Below are 21,308 nucleotides of genomic sequence, written 5' to 3'. Positions count from 1 at the left end.
ACAGAGACCTAGAGAAATGTTGCTATTCTTTTGTAAGCAAAAATAAATTCTGGGGGAACAGAGAATGGTAGACTGCTTTTAAGGATTTAAACCTTTTATTAAGGCCAGGCTTTTTAGGGATACACGTTCAACTAAGAGTTGTAGAAGAGAGTGAGTCACAGTTGACTGTTGATAAATGTGCGTGCTCATCTGTTAGATATTACAAGTGGAGCTGGTGGAATCCAGCCTAGAACTCAACAGTTTAATCTTTTGAATTTTAAGGCCTTATTTTCACTACATTGTATAGTTACTAAAACTGGTATTTTTATGCTGAAACTTTCAATCAACTATTTGCGTTTAGCTCATTCTGGAGGGAAGTATCACTGAAATGGTTCAGTTTTTGAGCCAGTAAGAAGGTCTGATTTCTGGAGGTAACTTGCATTGGCAACATTTTTCTCTTAACCAGAGCAGGTCTTCATCTCTGTCCCTTTTACAAGGTATTGTCCAACAGGACCATTTAAGCGAACTGGAGAAACTTCTGTTTTTGAAGGCATGTTTGGCTTACAATAGGTACAGTCACTTAAAAAAACAAATAGTAAAACAGTTGTGAAGTTAGCTACTGTTCCAGCATAGATCCAGGGTATAAATTTAGATGGAATAATTGATAATATACATTTTAATACTTCTATACTTCAGCCAGCTTTTTAAGTTCTTTGCCACGATGTTTTCAGTGTCCTTGACTGGAAAGAAAGTGGGAGTAACAGAGTGCCACTTAGCTGTGTGCATTTTAAACATACGCAGAGTAGGAGGAAAAACATTAAAGTTATTCATCAGTAGTCATGTAGGCTTTAATTCTTTAATGTCAGTCTACATGATTTTCCTCCACCATCATTCAAATGTCAGATGCTATTATGTTTACTACACACACAGAATTGTTTTCAATGGAATGATTCTGTTGCCAAAGATTCTTCTCCTGATCTTGTAATTTATATCCCAAATATGCTCATAGACTTTCTCAATACAGAGTTAAATGAATATTGTGTAATTTCATGAGATAAAAGGGTAATTATATTAGAGCATAGAAATGTGAGCCAGACATGCTACTTTGAATAGTGGATCCAGCTGTGGTTCAGTGAAAATAGAATTCTTAAAATAAAGTTGAATGAACCATCTGTTTTCACTGAGGGAGCAAGGGAGAAAGAAAGTTTGGCTGTTATTCACATTGCAAATGTTGTAGAGGGCTTTGTTAGACTTTGCATATTCACTGTGCTGGCCATTATTTTCATTGCACTGGGCTTCACTCTAGCAATGCCAGACCCATGTTGTGATGGGCATTGTTTTACTTCCTGGTGTGTGAACTCTTGCAAGTAGAAAAGTTACGGTTTTTCCTTGTTGGTTCCCCCCCCCCCCGCCCCAGTTTTGCAAAAGGGAAAAATCTGTTTGTATGTTGCTATTTTAAATCCACCTGGTGGCATTCTCTAATATCTGAAATGACTTATATCAGCCAATGGGCTGAGATACTTTGTCCAGTCACGTGCTGCCGCTGATGATGATTAGAGATGCAAGCTTCCTCTCAAGGCAGTAGGGAGTTTTGTAGTTACAAAAATAATCTGAATATCAGATAGTTTTAAAATGAATAGGTATTTATGTGGCTGTGCAGTTTCTTGGACTGCTGTACTGATCTGAGTCAAAATTACCCTGGCAAAAAAAGTAAAAGAAAAGACCAGTTTAAACCTGGATCTGTTTCCTTTTCTTAGTGTGTGCCATGTAAATATCTGTCCCAACACAAAATGTAGGTACATTGTTGGGAGCGACACACAAGACAACTTGGGGTTCCTTATTTAAGTGGTAATGCAGCGTTTTACAGCTTTAAGTGTTTGAAACTCAGGATGTGCCAGCTCTGTGGACCTGCTTCCTTAATTTCTGGTGCACTGTGTGTCAGTAGGGGCTGCAAAGACAGAGTGGTGCTTGTGTTCCTAGAGGGCATAGCCTGCTCTGTTCGTCATGGGCATGCAAGAAAGGAAAGGTGCTTTTTAGACCTGGTTCCTTCCCAGCGCATCTCTGTAACAGTGAGGAACAATTTGGCCTTAGGCAATACTGTCCTGGTTGTGATTTTTCTATTTTCTGTACTTGCTGGTTTTAAAAACTCTTAATGTGTGTTAATCTAGTGGAATATATTTTTTTCTTCAACAGTAGGAAATTTTTTTAATTACGAACTAGAAGATACTTTTTTCCCGAGTTAAATGGTCACAATCCATTAACATTCATTTAGATACTTATACTAGGCATTATATGTGAAAATTTTGTAGTCTATATCTGATGTACTGAGAAGCAATGATATGTAAAAGAGCTTAGGGGTTATTTTGGATAATCACCTTAGCGTGAACCATCAGTTCAAGCAACTGGAATAGTGTCCTGGGGTTTACTATTAGTAGATATATCAAATACAGGTAGAGAAGTTATTTTGCTCTTGCACGTGACACTGGTGAAACTACTTAATATATGAATTCCAGTTTTTATGTCCATGTATCAGATGATGTGTGGAGATACTGAAGAGCTTGAAGGAGCATGAAAAACGATGCAGACAGAAGGCACCTTACTATACAAAGTTTATGATGCGTAGCTAAATTTTTTGAAGAGAATAATGTATGATGGTCTAATCACTTGGTACAGGAAGGCATGCACAGAAGAATTACCTAACACTGTCAGGCCTGTTACTCTGATTAATGAAGACATTACAGTACCCTCCTTTATCAGTTGATAGCATGCAAATTTAGCTTCAAAATTAAAGCTTACATCTGCAAGCAAAACAGTAATTAATACAAGACAGTTATCCTACGGTGGTGCTAGTGCCTAGTGCTGTCCTCAGCCATCAAATGAATCAGCTGTTTTTCAGAAAGACTTGCTGTAGTACCATTTCCAGGAGAAGTTTTGTCTCATACGATATGACTGTTTTGACAAAACACTTGAAGTTGTGAGGTTTGTTGCTGGAATCTTGTGAAACTCTGGAAATCCACGCGTTAAGATCCTTTTTCGTGGGTCTTTGGGGAAATGGATTATCAACACCTTCATAATGATTGCCGGTCCCTTGCACTTAAGACCTTCAGCTGGCTATGTATAGAGGAAGATGTTCCCTCTCCCTTTCCTCCCCAGTACAAGACTGGTCAGATGTGTTGTGGAGGGTTCATATCTTTACTGGCTCATCTGAGATTGGCCTCAGCAAGAATTAGAATAGAGAATAATGTGGAACAATAATATGAATAGTTGCAAAAGAAGCTTTATTTGGCTATTTGGTGATAAGCTTTGCAAAAGCGCTGAAGACTAGAAAGATTTGAGTGCCTAATTTTTCAGGCTACTCCCTGCCTGTTTGTCTGTCTTATTCTTTGCCCTGTGACTTGAAATTGTTTGGTTTCTTCTGAACTACTTAAACGTTGTGAGAAATATGTCACCAGCGACATAAAGGAACTTAGGGCAGATGATCTAATTGGACTTCCAGCCCTCCGTGTCTGAAATCTGCCTATTGCTGTGTAATGGGCTGTTATTAGAAGAAGTGATGTTGGCCCTCTTCTCTCTTGTTGATTTCTTCAGAAAGTCACCTAACAATACATGATTTTTTAATTTAGTTACAGATAAACACCAATTCAAACCTGAACACATGCTGTACAGATTCCGATACGATGATGGAACATACTACCCCAGAAATGAGATGCAGGATGTGATCTCTAAGGTACAGAATAGAATATTTGCTATTATTAAGAAGAACACATGGAGGTTCTGCTTGAAAAATAAAGTAAAATACTATGCTAGGATAAACAACATACCCTCACACTTGCCTGTCTATATTTGTGAATCAAATTCAGTTTTCCATTTGTAAGGGAAGATTTTGGCTCGTTGTTACACATTTTAAATACAAAATTAAAGTTTGTAATTTTTTAGTTATTGTTATTTAATAGTTTCATATGCAGGATGCATTGCCTGTGTTTCTGGGTGATTCTGAAGCTGGCGTTTCAGCCTATTGTATTTTTCAGGCCATTTTATTAGATATGAAGCTATATGTAGAAACTTGGTTTTAATTTCCTCTTAAATCTGAGTGTCTTTTTTTAGTGCCTTAACAAGGCAGTAAATCTGCAGTCACGTCAATGTTTAAACACAGATAGGTAGTGCTATCCATCTGCACTACTGAGCATAACAAAATGATTGAACAAAGTGGCCTTTAAACTCATTAATATTCAAACTTTTCATGATTTTGAGGTGGTAGAAAATGTCAGCATTTGGGTATTACATCACAGTGTCACTCACTTTTCTGCTGGCATTTGTTAATGTAAGGTATATCTAGAAGAATCTTCAATACTGAACTACCAGGCACAGCAAAGTAGGATGGAATCTAATTTGACACAACTTTTAATTGTTATACATGGTTCTTCTTGCATGTTCTAAACATACATGTTTTTTGATAGGCTGCTAGGTAATACTAATGTGATTTCTTTTTTAAAATACAGTTTTCTGATGGTAGTTTCTTAAACTCCTCCAAATGTTTTATTTTTTGTTTTTAATTGAAAACGTTTCCAATCTTTGAATTTTTCTCCTTTTTTTTTTTTCTAAAGTTTATTGGTTAGTTATCATTTCAATTTGTAAGTAAAGTATCGATGCATATAATCAAATGCAGTGTTTTTTACTTTGTGTGTAGAATAGCAACCAGTGATTGGGAGAACCTTAATGCACGGAAACATTGCTTTATCTTTCAGGTTTTGTGTACTTTTCTTTCAAAGTACTATACCTTCAGAATTTTTGAATGCTACGTTAAAGCTAATCCTTCTTGCATGTGTCTCAGTGAAGCTTAGACTAGATTGGAAATGTTTTCTTTCTCATAATTTATTGTCCTGGTTTCGGCTGGGATAGAGTTAATTTTCTTCTTAGTAGCTGGTACAGTGTGTTTTGGATTTAGTGTGAGAATAATGTTGATAACACGCTGATGTTTTAGTTGTTGCTAAGTAGCGCTTATCCTAAGTTAAGGATTTTTCAGTTTCCCATGCTCTGCCAGCAAGCAGGTGTGCAAGAAGCTGGGAGGGAGCAGAGCCGGGGCAGCTGACCCGAACTAGCCAAAGGGATATTCCATACCCTAGAACGTCATGCCCGGTATATAAACTGGGGGGAGTTGGCCGGGAGGGGCGGATCATGGCTCTGGCATTGGTCAGCAGGTGGTGAGCAATTGCATTGTGCATCACTTGTCTTTTCTTGGGTTTTATTTCTCCCTCTTTTTTTTTTTTTTTTTGTTATATTCCTTTTCATTACTATTATTATTATAATTTTTTTTATTAGTAGTAGTATTGTATTTTGTTTTACTTCAGTTATTAAACTGTTCTTATCTCAACCCACAAGTTTTACTTTTTTTCCCCAATCCTCCTCCCCATCCCACTGGGAGTGGGGAGGGCTGAGCAGCTGCGTGGTGCTTAGTTGCTGGCTGGGGTTAAACCACAACATTTATTCATCAATATTGTTATCTGGAATTATTAAGTTTTGGCACATGAAAACATACAGAAATTTGAACAGACTTTTTTAACTATCTAAATGAAGAGCATTTAGAACACATAGGCTTCCTTACTGTGTCCATTCCTCTTGTGTTCTCTGTGGTGTGAACGTGTGGTTAACTAACCTCATCTTTCTCTTTAACAGGGTGTACGACTGTACTGTCGCCTTCACAGTCTGTTTACCCCAGTAATTAGGTGAGTCCAATTGGGAAATACTTAGAGGGTCATTCGGAAGAAGTATATAATCTGAAGATACTGTGTTTGAATGTAGGAACCTAACCCATCCTTTCAAGATTGGTCTCTTTGGAGTAATCAAACAAGATTGAAGGGCTATCAAGACAAAAAGCATAACTGAATCATTAAATGACTGCAAACTCTTTTCAATATGACCTTTTTTTACAGACTTTTAGAGCCTTCTAGGTTCTGATGGATATGCTTATATGCTTACTGTATATATTAATACACTCCTTCATTAACACTCCATTACCTCATTTGGAGAGACCCAGCTGTAACAAAACAACTGCCTTTATACTCCAGTGACGTTATCGCCCAAGTAAGATATGATCAGCGTCCTCCTTTCTATCTACACTGAAAGGTTTGACTTGCTATTTCACTCCAGAGGCAACTTCTGAACCATTACAAAATGCTCGATTCATGCTTGCACTAACTTGTTTATAAAATACAAGTTTTTTTTCTGTGAGGCCCTTTTGAGTTTTTGTTTGATTTTTTAAAATTGTTTTGTTTTGTTTTGAACAGGGATAAAGATTATCACTTGAGAACCTACAAATCTGTGGTCATGGCTAACAAACTCATAGACTGGTTGATTGCACAGGCAAGTATACACCTTTGGATTTATGTACGTTTTGCATTTAAATTCTAATTTGAAAGGTAGTGATGTATTAAGCAGAATAAAATGCAAACACTTTGTGTAAGGGTTTTTAGAACAGCGTGTATAAGTGTAATCCTCTTAAACTAGTAAAGTAACAGAAATCAGCTGTCAGCAGCCATGCTGTTCATCCCTTTTGTGCTTATCTTCCTTATTTGCAATTGAACTTTAAATGTTTTAATGAGACTTAGCTGTGTGTAACATTGTTCATGGCTTAAAATGAAATGGATAGGCTCTGAAAAACTCTAAATTACTAACTAGATGGATAAAAGTCAGTACCAATTTGCTGCCATCAGTTCTGTTATTTTAAGCGAACTAGGAACAAGAACAGGGTATCCTGTTCACTCAGTCAACATGCACCAGTTTTATAAAATAGAAGTTAAAAAGTTTGACACTTGTAGATTCTATTACGTTCAATTTTTATGGAGAATGCAGTGTTACTAAAATGTTTACATATTTATTTGTAACTATAAAGAGGTATACTATATAAAGGTCACTTCCAACCCAAACTATGGTATGATTCTATGATAAACATGTATGTACTGTTTTAGACGTATGCTATAAATGTGTATATATAAAGGTGGTGATGGTAAATGTAATCTACAACCATTGCCAGCCCTGTGAGGTTACGCCATTGTGCACAGAATCCATTTTGCTGCTATATTAAAATATATTAAAAAAAATATGCTATGGTTTAACAGGGGGATTGCCGGACGAGGGAGGAAGCTATGATATTCGGTGTAGCTCTTTGTGATAATGGGTTTATGCACCATGGTAAGTAGATAAGTTCTGTACAAGCTATGCTTACCTTTTGTTTAATGCTATCTACATAGTTGGAAGGAAATGCAGGCGCTGGTAAAGATAATACAGAAGGGATAGGAAGTTGTTTCATTGTATCGCTGAAGAGGCCTATGCTACAATCTTCAAGAAAAAAAATAGCTATTGTATACTCTGAAAATTATTTTCAGTCAATTTTATAGCATGTACTGAGGAATTCATCCTCTAAAGGATTTGGGGGGGCAGTTTTGTTAGCCACTGTGAAAGAAATTTCTTAAGCAGGTAATACATGTTTGCACAGATGAGACGATAAAAATTTAGGAAACATGTAGAAATGAAAGGAGACATTTTTGGGGGAATGAATGAAGTATGGAGGAGCATGACTTTAAAAAAGTGAAGTGGTGACAATAGGAGACAGTGGACTGTAGAAAAATGAGACAATCATAAGGACAGCAGTGAACAAAGAAGAAGGGAGAGGAGAGCAGAGATATGCGCAGTACCAAAAATGAGGTGAACAAGGTCACATTTAATACCATCAGAGGGAGGATTTCAGTGAAAGGATTGAAGCAGTAGGTCATTTACTGAAATGAAGAGAGGAAGAAATGATTTTCTCATCAGCTTGTTTAGAGAAGGAGGGAGAATTAACTTCCTTTCTGGCACTGTTCATTCTTTTTTCTTTGACTTTTAAACATACAAACTGCATCCGTCTGCTGTTCTAGTTGCTTCCACATCCTCACAAAACCCATTTCTAATACTGAACCTGGCATGCTTCACCACCCGGAGAGTGCCAGAACTTGGTGGTGAGCATCTCCACCAGCTGTCCAGCAGAACTTTTCAAAATCATGGTTTTTAAATCCTTTTTAGAAAAAAACCTTGTGCTTGGCATTTTCACTAAAACCGTTTCAGGCTAATGTGTCTTCCTTAGCTTGGTGGAATCCAGATGTTGTAGTTGAAAATGAGCTTAGTGATACCTATCTGTAATGGATCCAAATAAAAAGCACTGTTTATGTTAAAAATTAAGATTTCCCTAGATTCACACACAAAAATAGTTTGCTAGCATTTAATATGTGTATGCATGTTCAGTATTTTATGGTTCAGGAAAGACATGATACTCAAAAGTTCAAAAGAAGAAAAGGATTAATATGTGTGGGTTTGTATTATACAGTGTTAGAGAAAAGCGAATTTAAAGATGAACCACTGCTGTTCCGTTTTTATGCGGATGAAGAAATGGAAGGGTCAAATATGAAGCACAGACTCATGAAACATGATCTGAAAGTAGTGGAAAATGTCATAGCCAAGTCATTATTGGTGAGTGAAACCCAATGATTGTGTGCTTTGATGAATAAAGAAATTGGTTGTTGCAACAATAAATTAGCACTGTGTATTGTTATTTAATGGGAATATACTTTAGCTGCTCTTAATGCTTTTCTGAACAATATTTTGAACAATTTTATTTTTCAGATTAAATCTAATGAAGGCACCTATGGTTTTGGTTTAGAAGATAAAAATAAGGTGCCAATTATTAAAGTGGTGGAGAAAGGATCAAATGCTGAGGTATCAAGTATTATAAATTATCTTCCCTGTTTTATTCACTTGATCACAGGTGTATGTTTTGTACATCAGTTAGGAAAATCTATAGCAGTAGAAGGTAACAATGACAACCTTCCAAGAAAGTTGTGGTTATGAATCTTTTTTTTTTCCTTTTTTTCTTTTGGGTTGTTTTTTTGTTTAAAATATTGCTCTGACCATTATCAACACTCATTTTCTGCTCAGGTAAATTGTCATATTGAGTGGGGATATAAAAGTTACCAGTTTATTTTTATACATTTTATAATATTCCAGTGATGACATTAATCATGAGTGGAATAAACATTTTTGGTAGAATATGAAATGAGTATAAAGGTAGTCTGTGAGTTGCACTTGATATATTTCATAATAAAGGATGTATCAAGCTTTGGATAAAGTCTAGAATTTGAGAATCTGAATGAATAAATTACAGCCTTTCTGTTTGTTAGTATTGCTTTAAATGCTCTTTGGGTAAATTCATATTCTACTGAACTGCATGGGAGTCTCTATACCTGTAAAGATAAGGAACGAGTCTCTTCCATGAGAGAAAAAATTTGGACCTAGATTTCAAGCAGTTCTAAATCTCATGGTGGAATAGAAATTCAAGATAAAAATAGATACAGCAAATCAATAATATAATACAGCCACAGAGCTATATCCAGGGTGATTTCTAGCAGTCGGGTTCTGCCATGATCTCAGATGGCACTAAGGCTTAGCCCGTGCCCTGAGCAGCTCTGTGTACTCCTGCCATCCAACTGGTTGTGGTTCCTTTCTTGTTTGACCAGAGTTTAAAAACTGTATGCAGTTTGGCTTGCCATACCTTTGGCTCACAGGCCATGAAATGTTTAAGGATATTGTTTTGTTTTGAAACTTAATAAATATTCACTTACTAAAATATTAATCAGGTCTTTCCTCATGAAAAGAAGCTTTAGTTCCTTTGGAGAATGATGGGTGGAAAAATTAGGTAATGTCATAAAAAAAAAAACCCGGCTCAATGAAAGCTGTTGTGTTAATTATTACAAATATTAACTGATACTGTAATACTGTCATAAAATCTTGATTAAGACTAGGTCTTGTATTTAGGTCTCTTCAGAATAAGTGTTTACTGTACCCTTCATGTCAATTTAACCAGTTCTAGAAGCGTTTTGTGGTGTAGGTCTTTTGTGCATGGTATATGAAGGAGGCATAAAGAATGTAAAGGAAATGTGCATGTCATTATTCCTATTGGGGTTGCATGCCAGCAGAAGAAAACATAATGTTAGTGGTTATAAAAGGCAAACATATACACAACTGTTATTGTTTTCTAGATGGCAGGCTTGGAAGTTGGGAAAAAAATCTTTGCCGTTAACGGTGACCTGGTTTTTCTGCGACCCTTCGGTGAAGTGGATTGCTTCCTGAAAGCGTGTTTAAACAGCAGAAAGCCCCTGCGGGTTCTTGTGAGCACTAAACCACGGGAGTAAGTTGTCATTCCTTTGGGGGAATTTTTACAAACTACAATTGAAGTGAATTTTAAAAGACCAGTGGAACTTCATTCAGCAATACTGTAAAGTTATTTTAAATGCTGTGTCTAATCTGACGATGTAAAGTCAAGCAATTTGATCTGTTTTGATTTTATTTTATTACATTTGTCAGTCAGCAAAAGTGAAACACAAATGCTTTAGATCATCAGCTCTGCCACTTCAAATACATGCAGGAACTGCAAGTGTAAATGAAGTTTCCTTGGCTGTATGGACAGTTTTGATTGCTTATCCCTCACTGTGTTTATTAAACAAGTTCCTCTGTCTGGGGATTAGTTGCTGATTTGGCAGAAGTTGGACTCTGTGATCTAATGGGCCCCTTCAGCCTGTGTGCTGGTTGTGTAAACAGCAGGAGCAAGTAAACAGCTCCCCATCTTTATGTAACAGATGCATTTCTGTACACAGTTTTGACCATTCCTGCCTGAATGCAATTTTTGTTACGTAAAAGAAATACAAACGAAGTGAGGCCTAATGGCTGGGTTCAGTAAGTATGTAAACGAGCATAGGTCTATTTAAGTTAATGCAGTTGTTACTAGTTTATACATACCAAAGAAAGAGGAGAGTAAGAAACAGTGGTCAGGAGTAATTTTGATCCAATTTTGCAGGGTAAGGAGGAACCATCCTGTGTTACCAGATAGCACACACAGAGTGCCTTGGAAATGACTCTGGTTCAGTGGTAGAATGGAGACGTATTTCTCCTGTTAATAAGCAAAGGTGTCTTGAGAAATATAATGGCACCCAGAAAGGGGAAAAGAGCAAAGAAAGAAATACGGCATAAAGGTGATCATCTGCACTGATACTCCAAAAAAACCCCCAAACAAAAAGAACAAGAAAAAAATCCCCCAAACCAGTAGATGATAGTGTTGTAGCAAGCAAAAAAGGCATATCTTGGCATTTGTTTAACGTAGATCTTGGTTTAATTTCTGACACAACTTGCCAGTGAAAATGTGGGTGAATTTCAAGGTTGACAGAGATGATCTAGTGAATGAGGAGTTCAGAGGAGCTGAAGAATTTGTTTCTCAGTGCTGCCTGCTTTTTGTCCGGAGCTGCTGCTAGCACAAATGTGTTTGCAGAAGAGACAGTTCTTTCCTAAATTCTTAGCCTAAACTGCCAGTGATGGTCTTTCATAGGTCATTAGCATGTTCACAAAGCATTTTCAGAATGAAGCCATATAGATTGTATCAACCTTAGTTAATACGTAAGTATACTAAATGATGCTATACTTATGAAAATATTTCAAATGAAAATTTATTAATCTCAAGACTGTTCTAATATTTTTAAAAAATTTATAGACTTCAGTGGGTTTTGGATCTCACCTCTGCTGATAATCATCTCCAAATGCTAAACATTATGTATACCAGAAAAAAATGAAAGTACAAGAAATGATGCAATAATATTATTCAAAACTACCTGTAAATCAAATTTATTACAGTCCAAATGTATTTTAAAATCACTTTTCAGCATCAATTTGAATTTGTCTGCTTTTGCACTGGCAAATGGAGCTCGGGGCAAAGATCTCTTAAATAATAACGGAGCTGGCTCTGGAAGTAAAGACGGCAAAGTTAAATCAGTGCACTGTTATGCATGACCTAACTAGCTCTGATAAGGGCTAATGCAGCTGTGTTGCTTTTTCTGGAACCTGAGCTGATAGCATGTGGATATGCTAGCTTACTTTGGGTGAGCTCAGGGCTTCATTTTAAGGAGTAGATGTGAATTTTGATTCTCACAACTGTGTTTTTGTTGGTTATGTTTGTCAGCAGGTTTATTACTGTTGCACTTAGACCAAGCTGGAGCATAGCACAACGTGCTTACAAGTTATATGAACAGTAGTAGGCGATTCTTGCTTTACAAGACTCAGTACTTTGCATAGCTGCTCAGAAAAACTACCACAAAATATTTTTTCAATAAAACTCACCAAGTGGACACTTAGATGTTAATAAATTGTGATACGGATCTAGTCTCCGCAGTCTTCTGCAGCTCATGTGACAAGGCCCGCCATCATCTGTGGTCCCCAGGGTCTATCCTCTTGGCTGAGAGACTTCCTGCTTTCCCAGGGCTTTCAGTGTTGCTGTGCTGTGGCAACTTCGTCAAATCGCAGTCCCTTAGGGAGGAATTTTGAAGCTATGGTGGTGCTTTGGTCGTAATCGGCATATTGAATTTCCCTGCGAAATAGTATTGCCGTCCTCTGATTGGTTTTGGTAGCTCAGCTTGCTCTTACTTTGCACAACTGACATCAGAAATATCTGGAATATGAATGGTGCTGACTCTGAAACTGTGAACTGAATGAAAGTGTGGAGTCTTATACCCTTATAACTGACTTACTGCTGTCCACTTTTATCTTGAATAACAAAATGCTACCTTTGCTACATTCATATTGAATCTTTGCTTGTATCAGGACAGTGAAGATTCCTGACTCTGCAGATGGACTCGGATTCCAAATCCGGGGCTTTGGCCCATCAGTCGTCCATGCTGTTGGGAGAGGTAAGCCATAAGAGCTGTCAACGGTAGTGGTAAATACACATTTAATATCTAAATGGTGTGGCTGAGATAAATCAGAATTAGGTCCAGTGATTCAGCTTAGATTCCCCCCCTCCCCAAAGTAACAAACAATATTAAATAAAACCAAATAAGATTATTTCGTGTTCTTATACTTTGTAAGCTTTGTATAGATTTTCTGGCTTTTCTTTTTTTTTTGGTATGTATTTATAGGAATGTAGGAATGTTAAATTAAGGCTGTGCATTCTTTACAGACTAAGGAATAGCTGATGGATGCAAAATCACCTTCTCCAGTGAATGGGTGTTGCGAACTGCTCACTTCCTGAACATTAATTTGTTAGGTGGCCATGTAGTTCTGCAATGTTCTGAAAACATTTTACAGAAAATGCACTTTTCACAAGTCTTTTCAAGGGTGCTAGTGACCTAATCTGTTTTAGTAATTGCAGATGTTTCCTCTAAATACTGTTTTGTCCATTTTGTGATGTGATAGTCAAATGCTTGCTATCCCTAATTCTTGACTGGTGCACTGGCGATAAAAGAAGTTGAAGCATTTTTTGTTGCTGTCGCATGTTGTTAATAGCAGAGCCAACTAACACTGTATTTTCAGCTATTGTGGGGCAGTTGTGTCCTTTTCCCCCCTCCTCCCTTTGTAATTGTGGAATTTAAAGTGAACTGATCTGCAAAGCAGCCAGATCTGAACAGAGCTCGATGACTTTTTTTCCTAGGCTATGGTGCCAGAAATTAGATTTTTCAAGAGAAAGCCTAGTAAACTACAGACTGTTGAGCTGATGTGATAATTATTTCTGCACCTGGATCTCAATTCAACTGCCTATCCTTATTCATTAAGCACACACTTTATTCCAATTAGCCTCAACAGTATGTAAGTGCTTGCTTGTGTGGTTTGCTAAACCTGAAAGATTTTAAGCATATGCTTAAATGCTTTGCTGAATTGGGACCTTGGGTTTTTTGAAGAGAGTTTTTCTTTTTTTTTTTTTTTTTTTTTTTTTTTTTTTTGGAGAGATATTTAATAAGGCCTATTTAAATGTTTATTTTTAAATCCTTTTTTTGGGGGGGGATTGCAATAGCTGTTAATGGCGTAATTTCCAAAGACTTTCTTTGATATCAGATTTAAAATGCAGCTATCATCTAACCTGATAGTACCTAAAATGAGGGAAATCCAGGTATATTCTTTAAATTATTTCCTTGTCAAATATGGTCAGCTGACAAGTCATGACATAGCTTTTCTATTTGTCAGCCCTGCAAATTCAGTCTAGCCTTTTCTTTCATAGCAGCTAGCTTCTGCGCCTCAGCCTTGCAGTCTCTAGGCAATAGATTTTGACTTCCCTGGCACCTTCGTGGCAGTATCAAGAGAGACATAAGGAGGTGAACGTTCAGGTAGCTGGAACTAAGATCATACGCCAGCAGGCTGTCTTTCAGGAGTGGGCTTGAGTCACACTGAAAAGACCTGGAGACAGCTGCTATTTTTGTAGTACCTATTCAGTGAATAGAAGATTTTCCCAAGGTGGTTATTCCATTGTGAAAATAAATCACCAAACCATATTATTTTATGTTGCTCAAAGAGAATTGTTTTGTTTTGTTTCCCCCCAAAATAACTAAATTTGAGATCTCCTACTTGATTATCTTTGGGTATTTTGATTAAAGCTGTAAGCACTCTGTTATAATTGAGTTGTTAAAAAGATTAAAATAAGAACAAGATCCTTGGCAATGTCTTTGGATATTTCACTCAATGTTTAACAAGAAACTCGAGTATGCTCTGATATTTCTTTATGAATTGTCAGAAAGCTTCTGTTTTGTATGTAAAATAGTAGTTTTGTATGTAAAACACCTGAAGTAGTCAAGAAGCTCATAAGCTTGGGGCATATAAAAAAATTCAGAATAAAAGTGGTCTAAGTTATAATTAGTGAGTTTCAAGCTAGAGCCTTTTTATCCTTTTAAAATCCTTTTAAGACAAATTTTCGACATTTTCATATTACTAATCAACATTTGTTTTATAAAACAGCCTTTAGAAAATAGTCTGGTCTCTTTTTATGGAATCATCTGCTGGGGAACTCCATTTTCTTGGAGTCCAGCTGACTGCAGAAGCACCCTGTGGTCAGGGGAAGTATGTAAGAATCGGTGAGAGCAGATTCTGATTAAAAAAATGAGGCTTTTGGACTGTAAGCTTTAAAAGAGATGTTTAGGAAAAGAAATCTGTTAACTATGTGGGGTTTTTTAATAGGAACGGTGGCAGCTATGGCAGGTCTCCATCCTGGCCAATGCATAATCAAAGTGAATGGAATTAATGTCAGCAAAGAGACTCATGCAAGTGTTATTGCTCATGTCACGGCGTGCAGGAAGTACAGGCGGCCAATGCAGGTACGTCTCACTTGGTACCCTTGCAGATTTTCGTCTAAATTTGTTTTTTGGTCAAAGTAAACAGTGTGGTGTGTATCTCTGTCCACATATCTGTTGTGTTTCAGTGGGATGAGGGGAAAGGAGTGGTGAATAAAAGTGAAAGGAAGCCAGTTGAATTACAAAAGCTGAAGATTGCTCAATATATTGCTGATGTTCAAGATCTATTTAATTTCTGCATTGAAATAAACCTAAGCTTATAGCTAATTTTTTTTCATATGGTATTTTTAAAGGATTATTTCAAGTGTTTCTGCAGTTCTATGAAGAAAGCATTACAAGGTATATTCTCATCATAATGGAGAGGGATTTACACAGCTTGCTGCCTGCTCAGCAGCAAAAGAATGCAATGCAAAAAGCTGATCTTCTTCCAGAATTTTGTAACACTTCAGCACATAGAGAGCAGAGTGCACATATTCCATCTATAAAAGTCTCTCTGTTCCCATTGCATTCCAATCTGGGAATAAACATACATTCAAGGACTCAAAATTTCCCTTTTTTTAATAAAAGCATACAATTTTTGTTATCTTTTTCACGTTAGTTTAAGAGAAAATCTCAGGCTTCCAAGACACAAATTTAAGGAAGAAAACCAAAACCAGCTGGATTCTATAATGTAATTTTTCCAAGTCCCTGCAAATTTTTCATAAACTGTGAACAAATATCATTAATTAACTTCACAAACTCTTCCAGTGCATGTTAATTGAGAAGAAAAATCCAATTAAAATCAAGAGTGAAATCCTTCTCCCATGCCTACTGCATAGATATGAGATAAGAATTATAAGTAAGAGTTAGTTAGAACTGTGTCATGCAAATATAGTCTTTATGAAAATGTTTGTCTGGATGTTTGTGTTTAAACTCTAATACAGAATTGAAGTTGTTACACAGCGTATCAAGAGCAAGCTCACCTATTCTTTAAAGGAAGATGCGCTGTAGTAAAGAGAGGGTGCTTTGTGTGCTAGTAGCAAAACTGGCTAGAATAAAAGATAAATTAAATTCTTTATAGCAGGTGTGTTCTCTCTGTGTATAACTGTAGAGTTCCTATAGAGATTAGTGACATCCAAAGAGGATTGATTAATGTTGGCTGGCATGAGTGCCTTGACATGCAAAATTACTCTGTTTTTTTAATCCACTTGTGTAATATGTTGGACTACATAACTGTTTTTCCTATACAGAGTATTTATTTCAGTCTTAAAAAGTAGCTGATCATAATTCAGCAAATCATAAATAACTAAAATCCCCCAGACTGACAAGAAAAACTTCATTTAGGATGTAGTGCTATCAAATGCTATGGGAGAACTGTCTAGACTGAAATAAATGGCAGTATTCCCACTGGTGTCAAGACAACTAAAATTTCATTTCCTAACCAGAAATTTGGGTTTTTAATTATTTGGAAGATGACTATGGATTTCTCCTATTTTGTAAGTACAGTGCGTTAGCCTATCATTTAATTAACACAAATATTGCAGTCTCTCCTGTGGTTATTTCAATTGCGTAATTGAAAGGGGATCTTTTTCTGTTTCCTGTATATTCCACTTCTCAGAGTGAGGAGTCTTTGTGCTTGCCTGGAGCGTGAAGTTTCATTTCAGATTCTTGCAGTGTGAATAACTGTGTAACTTCTGTTGGACAATATTTATATTCTTTCTGTCTTGTCTGGATAAAGAAAATTGAAAGCAGTTTTTACTTCTTGCAATTACAATTTCTTTGCAGTGATACTAATAATGATGTGACAGATTTATGCTTAGTTTGTGCCTCTGTAATGCTTTTGGAGAACATTGCTCCAAATCATATTGCATCATATCTTGTGTTAACTTTTGAAAGAGGGACTTCCAGTTTAAGTAGTTAGTCCTTCCATTAGGCCATATTAAGTTCAAATAATGAAGGAACCCTTTGACGTAATGTAAATCTCCTATTAGAGATTGGCATGGCAGTCTTAATGCTGCCAAGCAAACCTGTAAGACTCCATATATAAGCAGCACGCTTTCAGGTGTACTTGCAAAGAAGTGTGGGTTTCAGAAGTGTTTCTGTCGATCAGCTTGTGCACAGGTGTCTTCCAACAATCAACAGAGAGCTCCGAAAGTTAAGCTTCCTTATTAAAATATTTCAGTGCCATTGAGTGAAAAGTAAGGCATGGATGAATCTAGGAAACCTAGAGAGAAATAGTACCTTAATCATACAAAAATTTAGTTATCTATGATTATTGGAATAAAGATAGCAGCTGAATATTGTATATTAGCAAAGCATAATTGGATGTACTTGGCATTTTGTGTGAAAATTGTAACATTCAGCTTAAACTTTTGCTATCCTTGCTTAACTTTGAATTCTTCCACAAACTTCTTTTTAAAGTCTATGAATGCAGATTAGTCATAATCGTGCCATTTATTCTGCTGTAGCTGTTGGAGAGGGAGTGATTAACTGACTGTCAAGCTTCTTTTGAAGTGTAAGGGGAAGAGTAGTCTGGAGATGCCATACTTGATAGGCCCTTCCACAAGGATGCGATGGCCGTGTGGCTGAGTAAGTGAGGGGGCAGAACAAGATGTAAGGCGTACACGTGGCTTCTTCGTAGGTTGTATGACAAAGCCACCGTTCCTGTGCTCACGTGTCAGTCACATAAGATGCTGGACTTTTGGGGCCTGTCATTCTGTCCTTTTTGGGGGTTTTGCTAATCTGGGGGAAAAATAAAGAACATCTAGTAAAATAACTGTAGTAAAGGCAAATATAAGTAATAAGGCTGTAGCGTATATTCTTGCCAGTGACACATGGGTGATAGATTAACGATATACTATATCTTTGGTTGGTATTCCATAATATTTGCCAGCAGATTTGTGGACATACAGCAGATTTAGCAAGGCAAAAATCTGTTCTCTTTATTTTTTCATGATTTCTTGTCTCAAATATTTTTCAATCTGCAGTTTGATTTGAAATGTTTCAAATTATTTTTAGCAGAGACATGAAACTGATGGATGTCATGCTGTCACAGATTTCATACTGTCTCATGACAGTATACTCTGAAATAAAAAATAAGTTGACAAAATGCTTCAGATGGTTTTAGACAAGGCCAAAATTCTCTGTAATTTTCAAAATATTATTTTTAACTTGGAGCTCAGAAGGCAATAAAGCTGATAATAATCAGGGAATTAAAGCAACTATTTCATGTTTGAGAGCAGTAAAATAAGTTGCTATCAATTGCACTTGCAAAGCTTTTCCTAGCTGTCTTTTTTTTTGTTGTTGTTTTTTTAGCAAGATTCTATACAATGGGTTTACAACAGCATTGAAAGTGCACAGGAGGATCTTCAGAAAACAAACACCAAGCCCTCTGGAGATGATGGAGGAGATGCCTTTGACTGCAAAGTGGAAGGTATGTGATGCTTGTTTTGATTTTGTTGTTGCTCAGAACGTTGGTGTAGTAACAAGGAAAAATACAGGCAGTGGTTTTGTTTTCAGAGAGGAAATTGCAAGCAGACTGTAAGATGCGTTTCACGTAAGGATTTGCTTTTTTATGTATTCTAAACACTTATATTTAACATGTTCTCTGAAAATTATTACATTTCCCATTTCGAGAAAAAGCTTCTGTGAACACTTTAGGGAAAATCTGTTCAATTTTCATTCATAGGATACATAATCCTAGGAATTACCAGATTCATTTTCACCACTAGTAATCATTTAAGGCTAAATTAGATGCGTTAGTCACTGCTGCATGAGAAATAACAAATCAGCTATCTTTCAGATTATTTTCAGGCAATTAACATTTAGATAAAGCTGCATTCATATGCATCATGGTAATTAAAGAGACAGTTAACATGTGAACTGTATTTATGTTCTCCGGGTAAATGCCGATATTGTTATTTCATTTCTGAATGTTGACACTTTTCATGGTCATTTTCTTCTAGTTTATTTAGAAGTTCTCAGTTTTCCCTTTTTTGTTGCTTTTTTATGTCTCTGGATTATAAATGAAATTGAATTAGTCCCCTTCAATAACTGTTTGTAAAGAGAGATTACTGTGACTTGTCTATTTATGCCTCTCTAGCAATCTAGTATTTTAGCATACATAAACCTACTGGTGTTCTGATTTTCAAATCATTCAGCTGGTAGCTGGGGTTTTTGATGAACGTTTTTAAATCAGAGCGTACCTGCTTCCAGAACATTTGCCTGTGTCCTTTGTAGTTTGTTTAATGGCCAACCCTCCTCAACTGATTTGTGTTATTTTCTTTATTCTAGAGGTAATTGACAAATTTAACACTATGGCAATAATTGATGGGAAGAAAGATCATGTGAGTCTGACTGTTGACAATGTTCACCTGGAGTATGGAGTGGTTTATGAGTATGACAGCACAGCGGGAATAAAGTGCCACGTGTTAGAAAAAATGATTGAACCAAAGGGATTTTTCAGCTTGACTGCAAAGGTATGAAGCAATTTTTGTATGTATTAATTCTTCCTATGTTTAATACCAATGGAGCAACATCTGTCTTTTGCTTATTCTTAGGATTAAATGTATTTCATTTAATATCTTATAATTGGTCACCTTTATCCCTGTGACATTTTGGAGGATGATTGTGTACTCAGGAAGCAAACTAAGTTATGGTGTAGTTATAAATTGAGCCTCTAAACTGAACAAATGTTAAAGAACTCAGTCTTCCGTTCCTCCTGCCCCTCTCCCTTTTTTCTTAATTATCAAATAAAACTTGAAAGGAAGTCAAAGACTCACTGAAATGTCAAAACGTGGTGAAGGTAGGCTGTTGTTTCCCAAAGTTATTTAATCTCATCAGAATTGCATGTGCAACTTTTAAAAATTGTTTCAGTAAAAGGAGCGGCACAACATCTGTCTTTTCGGTGTCTGAAAGTAAAATAAAGCTGTGCATATACAGGCGCACACATTGGCAAAATCACAGAGGAAGAAAAAAAACAAGTGCAACTTCAGAGTTTACTTTATTTTGTGAATATTTCCAAATGGTAAAACCTGTGATTGCTATGAATGGAATGTGAAATTTTTTATATATCTGGTATTGTCTGGGTCAGATTGACAAACAATGTAGTAATACAGCTCTTTTACTAAGTTTGTTTTTATCTTTTCACACACATATGCATGCTAACAAAGTACACTTAATAAGTATGAAAGCCCAAACTTTTGGGGAGTGTATTGATACCTGTAAATTTCTTTTTCTGTTGACCTTTCCATCAGAAGTGTAAACTAAAGTACTGATCTTTTACTGAAAGGACTGAGGCATGGGTACATGTTTCTTTTCCCTGACTTCACTTTGGAGCAGGTCACGTTGACAGACAGGAGAGTAACTTCTTGTTACACGACATCACGAGATTTGCTAGAGCTGGTCTAGTCAATGCTTCAAATCATTGGCCTGAAAGATGTTAATTCTTGCTGTAATTACAATTTCATATAAAATGTTTAAGGTATTATTTCCTAACTGCTTAAGAAATATTTCTCCATTTTTGTATATGGAGTAGTTAAGTAAAGAAGTACTTCCAGCACACTGATTCTGGCCTTAAATAATGCAGTGTCATCATCCTTAGTGTTTAGGCTGGCTAATTAACTATTTAGAAATTATTAAAAAACAATAAGGAGATGTAATGTGACTATGTTAGAATAATATAAAGTTTATCTCAAGTGACAGTGGTCTAAATGACTACAAAAGGTCCACCGGTAGAAAAATCAGGTCGCTTAACTCAAAGGCAATAATAAAAATTGTAGTGGTACTTCATCAAATATCACTGTCTGCAAATGGTTTTAAATACTCTAAACAAACCTCTGTGTGTTCAGTGGGGTCTTATGCTTCTCTCCATATGCTTTTTTTTTCCTCTCTTTGCTGTGTATTTGTTGTTGCTTTGCATTTTTAAACATCTCTATTCTGCAGCAAATGTAGTATGGGAGTGAAGTAATCCTGGACTGCTTTCCTATATTGTGCAAATCTTTGTGTTAATTATTATGATGAGAAAGTATCCAAGTTGTACTGCAAAAGTTACTGGTTTTGAATGCACTTATTTTAATGTACAGCTGCAAAAAAACCCCACTTGAATTATTTACATTTGTATTATTAATTAAACCTGACATAAAGGAAGCTTAAAAGTATGACGAAAGTGACTGGGGTGTTTTAATACAGTAATTAAACACTGTAGCAGAAGAGTTAAAAGCTTTCCTG

At 36.3% G+C, this 21,308-nt stretch overlaps 1 protein-coding gene across 1 annotated transcript in view; it reads left to right on the top strand.

The window, feature by feature from the left end:
* PREX2 (phosphatidylinositol-3,4,5-trisphosphate dependent Rac exchange factor 2) overlaps positions 1-21,308 on the top strand; it is a 183,203-nt gene that overhangs the window by 81,191 nt on the left and 80,704 nt on the right. The window contains exons 12-22 of the mRNA XM_050891668.1: positions 3,603-3,706; positions 5,653-5,702; positions 6,264-6,339; positions 7,095-7,167; positions 8,336-8,478; positions 8,632-8,724; positions 10,044-10,192; positions 12,649-12,734; positions 14,989-15,125; positions 18,396-18,513; positions 19,374-19,558. Of these exons, the coding sequence (XP_050747625.1) occupies positions 3,603-3,706; positions 5,653-5,702; positions 6,264-6,339; positions 7,095-7,167; positions 8,336-8,478; positions 8,632-8,724; positions 10,044-10,192; positions 12,649-12,734; positions 14,989-15,125; positions 18,396-18,513; positions 19,374-19,558 (1,214 nt within the window). The remainder of the gene's footprint in view (positions 1-3,602; positions 3,707-5,652; positions 5,703-6,263; positions 6,340-7,094; positions 7,168-8,335; positions 8,479-8,631; positions 8,725-10,043; positions 10,193-12,648; positions 12,735-14,988; positions 15,126-18,395; positions 18,514-19,373; positions 19,559-21,308) is intronic.

The sequence above is a fragment of the Gymnogyps californianus genome, chromosome 2 (genome assembly GCF_018139145.2).
Source record: "Gymnogyps californianus isolate 813 chromosome 2, ASM1813914v2, whole genome shotgun sequence".
In the NCBI taxonomy this organism is placed as follows: Eukaryota; Metazoa; Chordata; class Aves; order Accipitriformes; family Cathartidae; genus Gymnogyps; species Gymnogyps californianus.
Note: the sequence above shows the minus strand (reverse complement) of the source record. Positions and strands in the feature narration are given on the sequence as shown.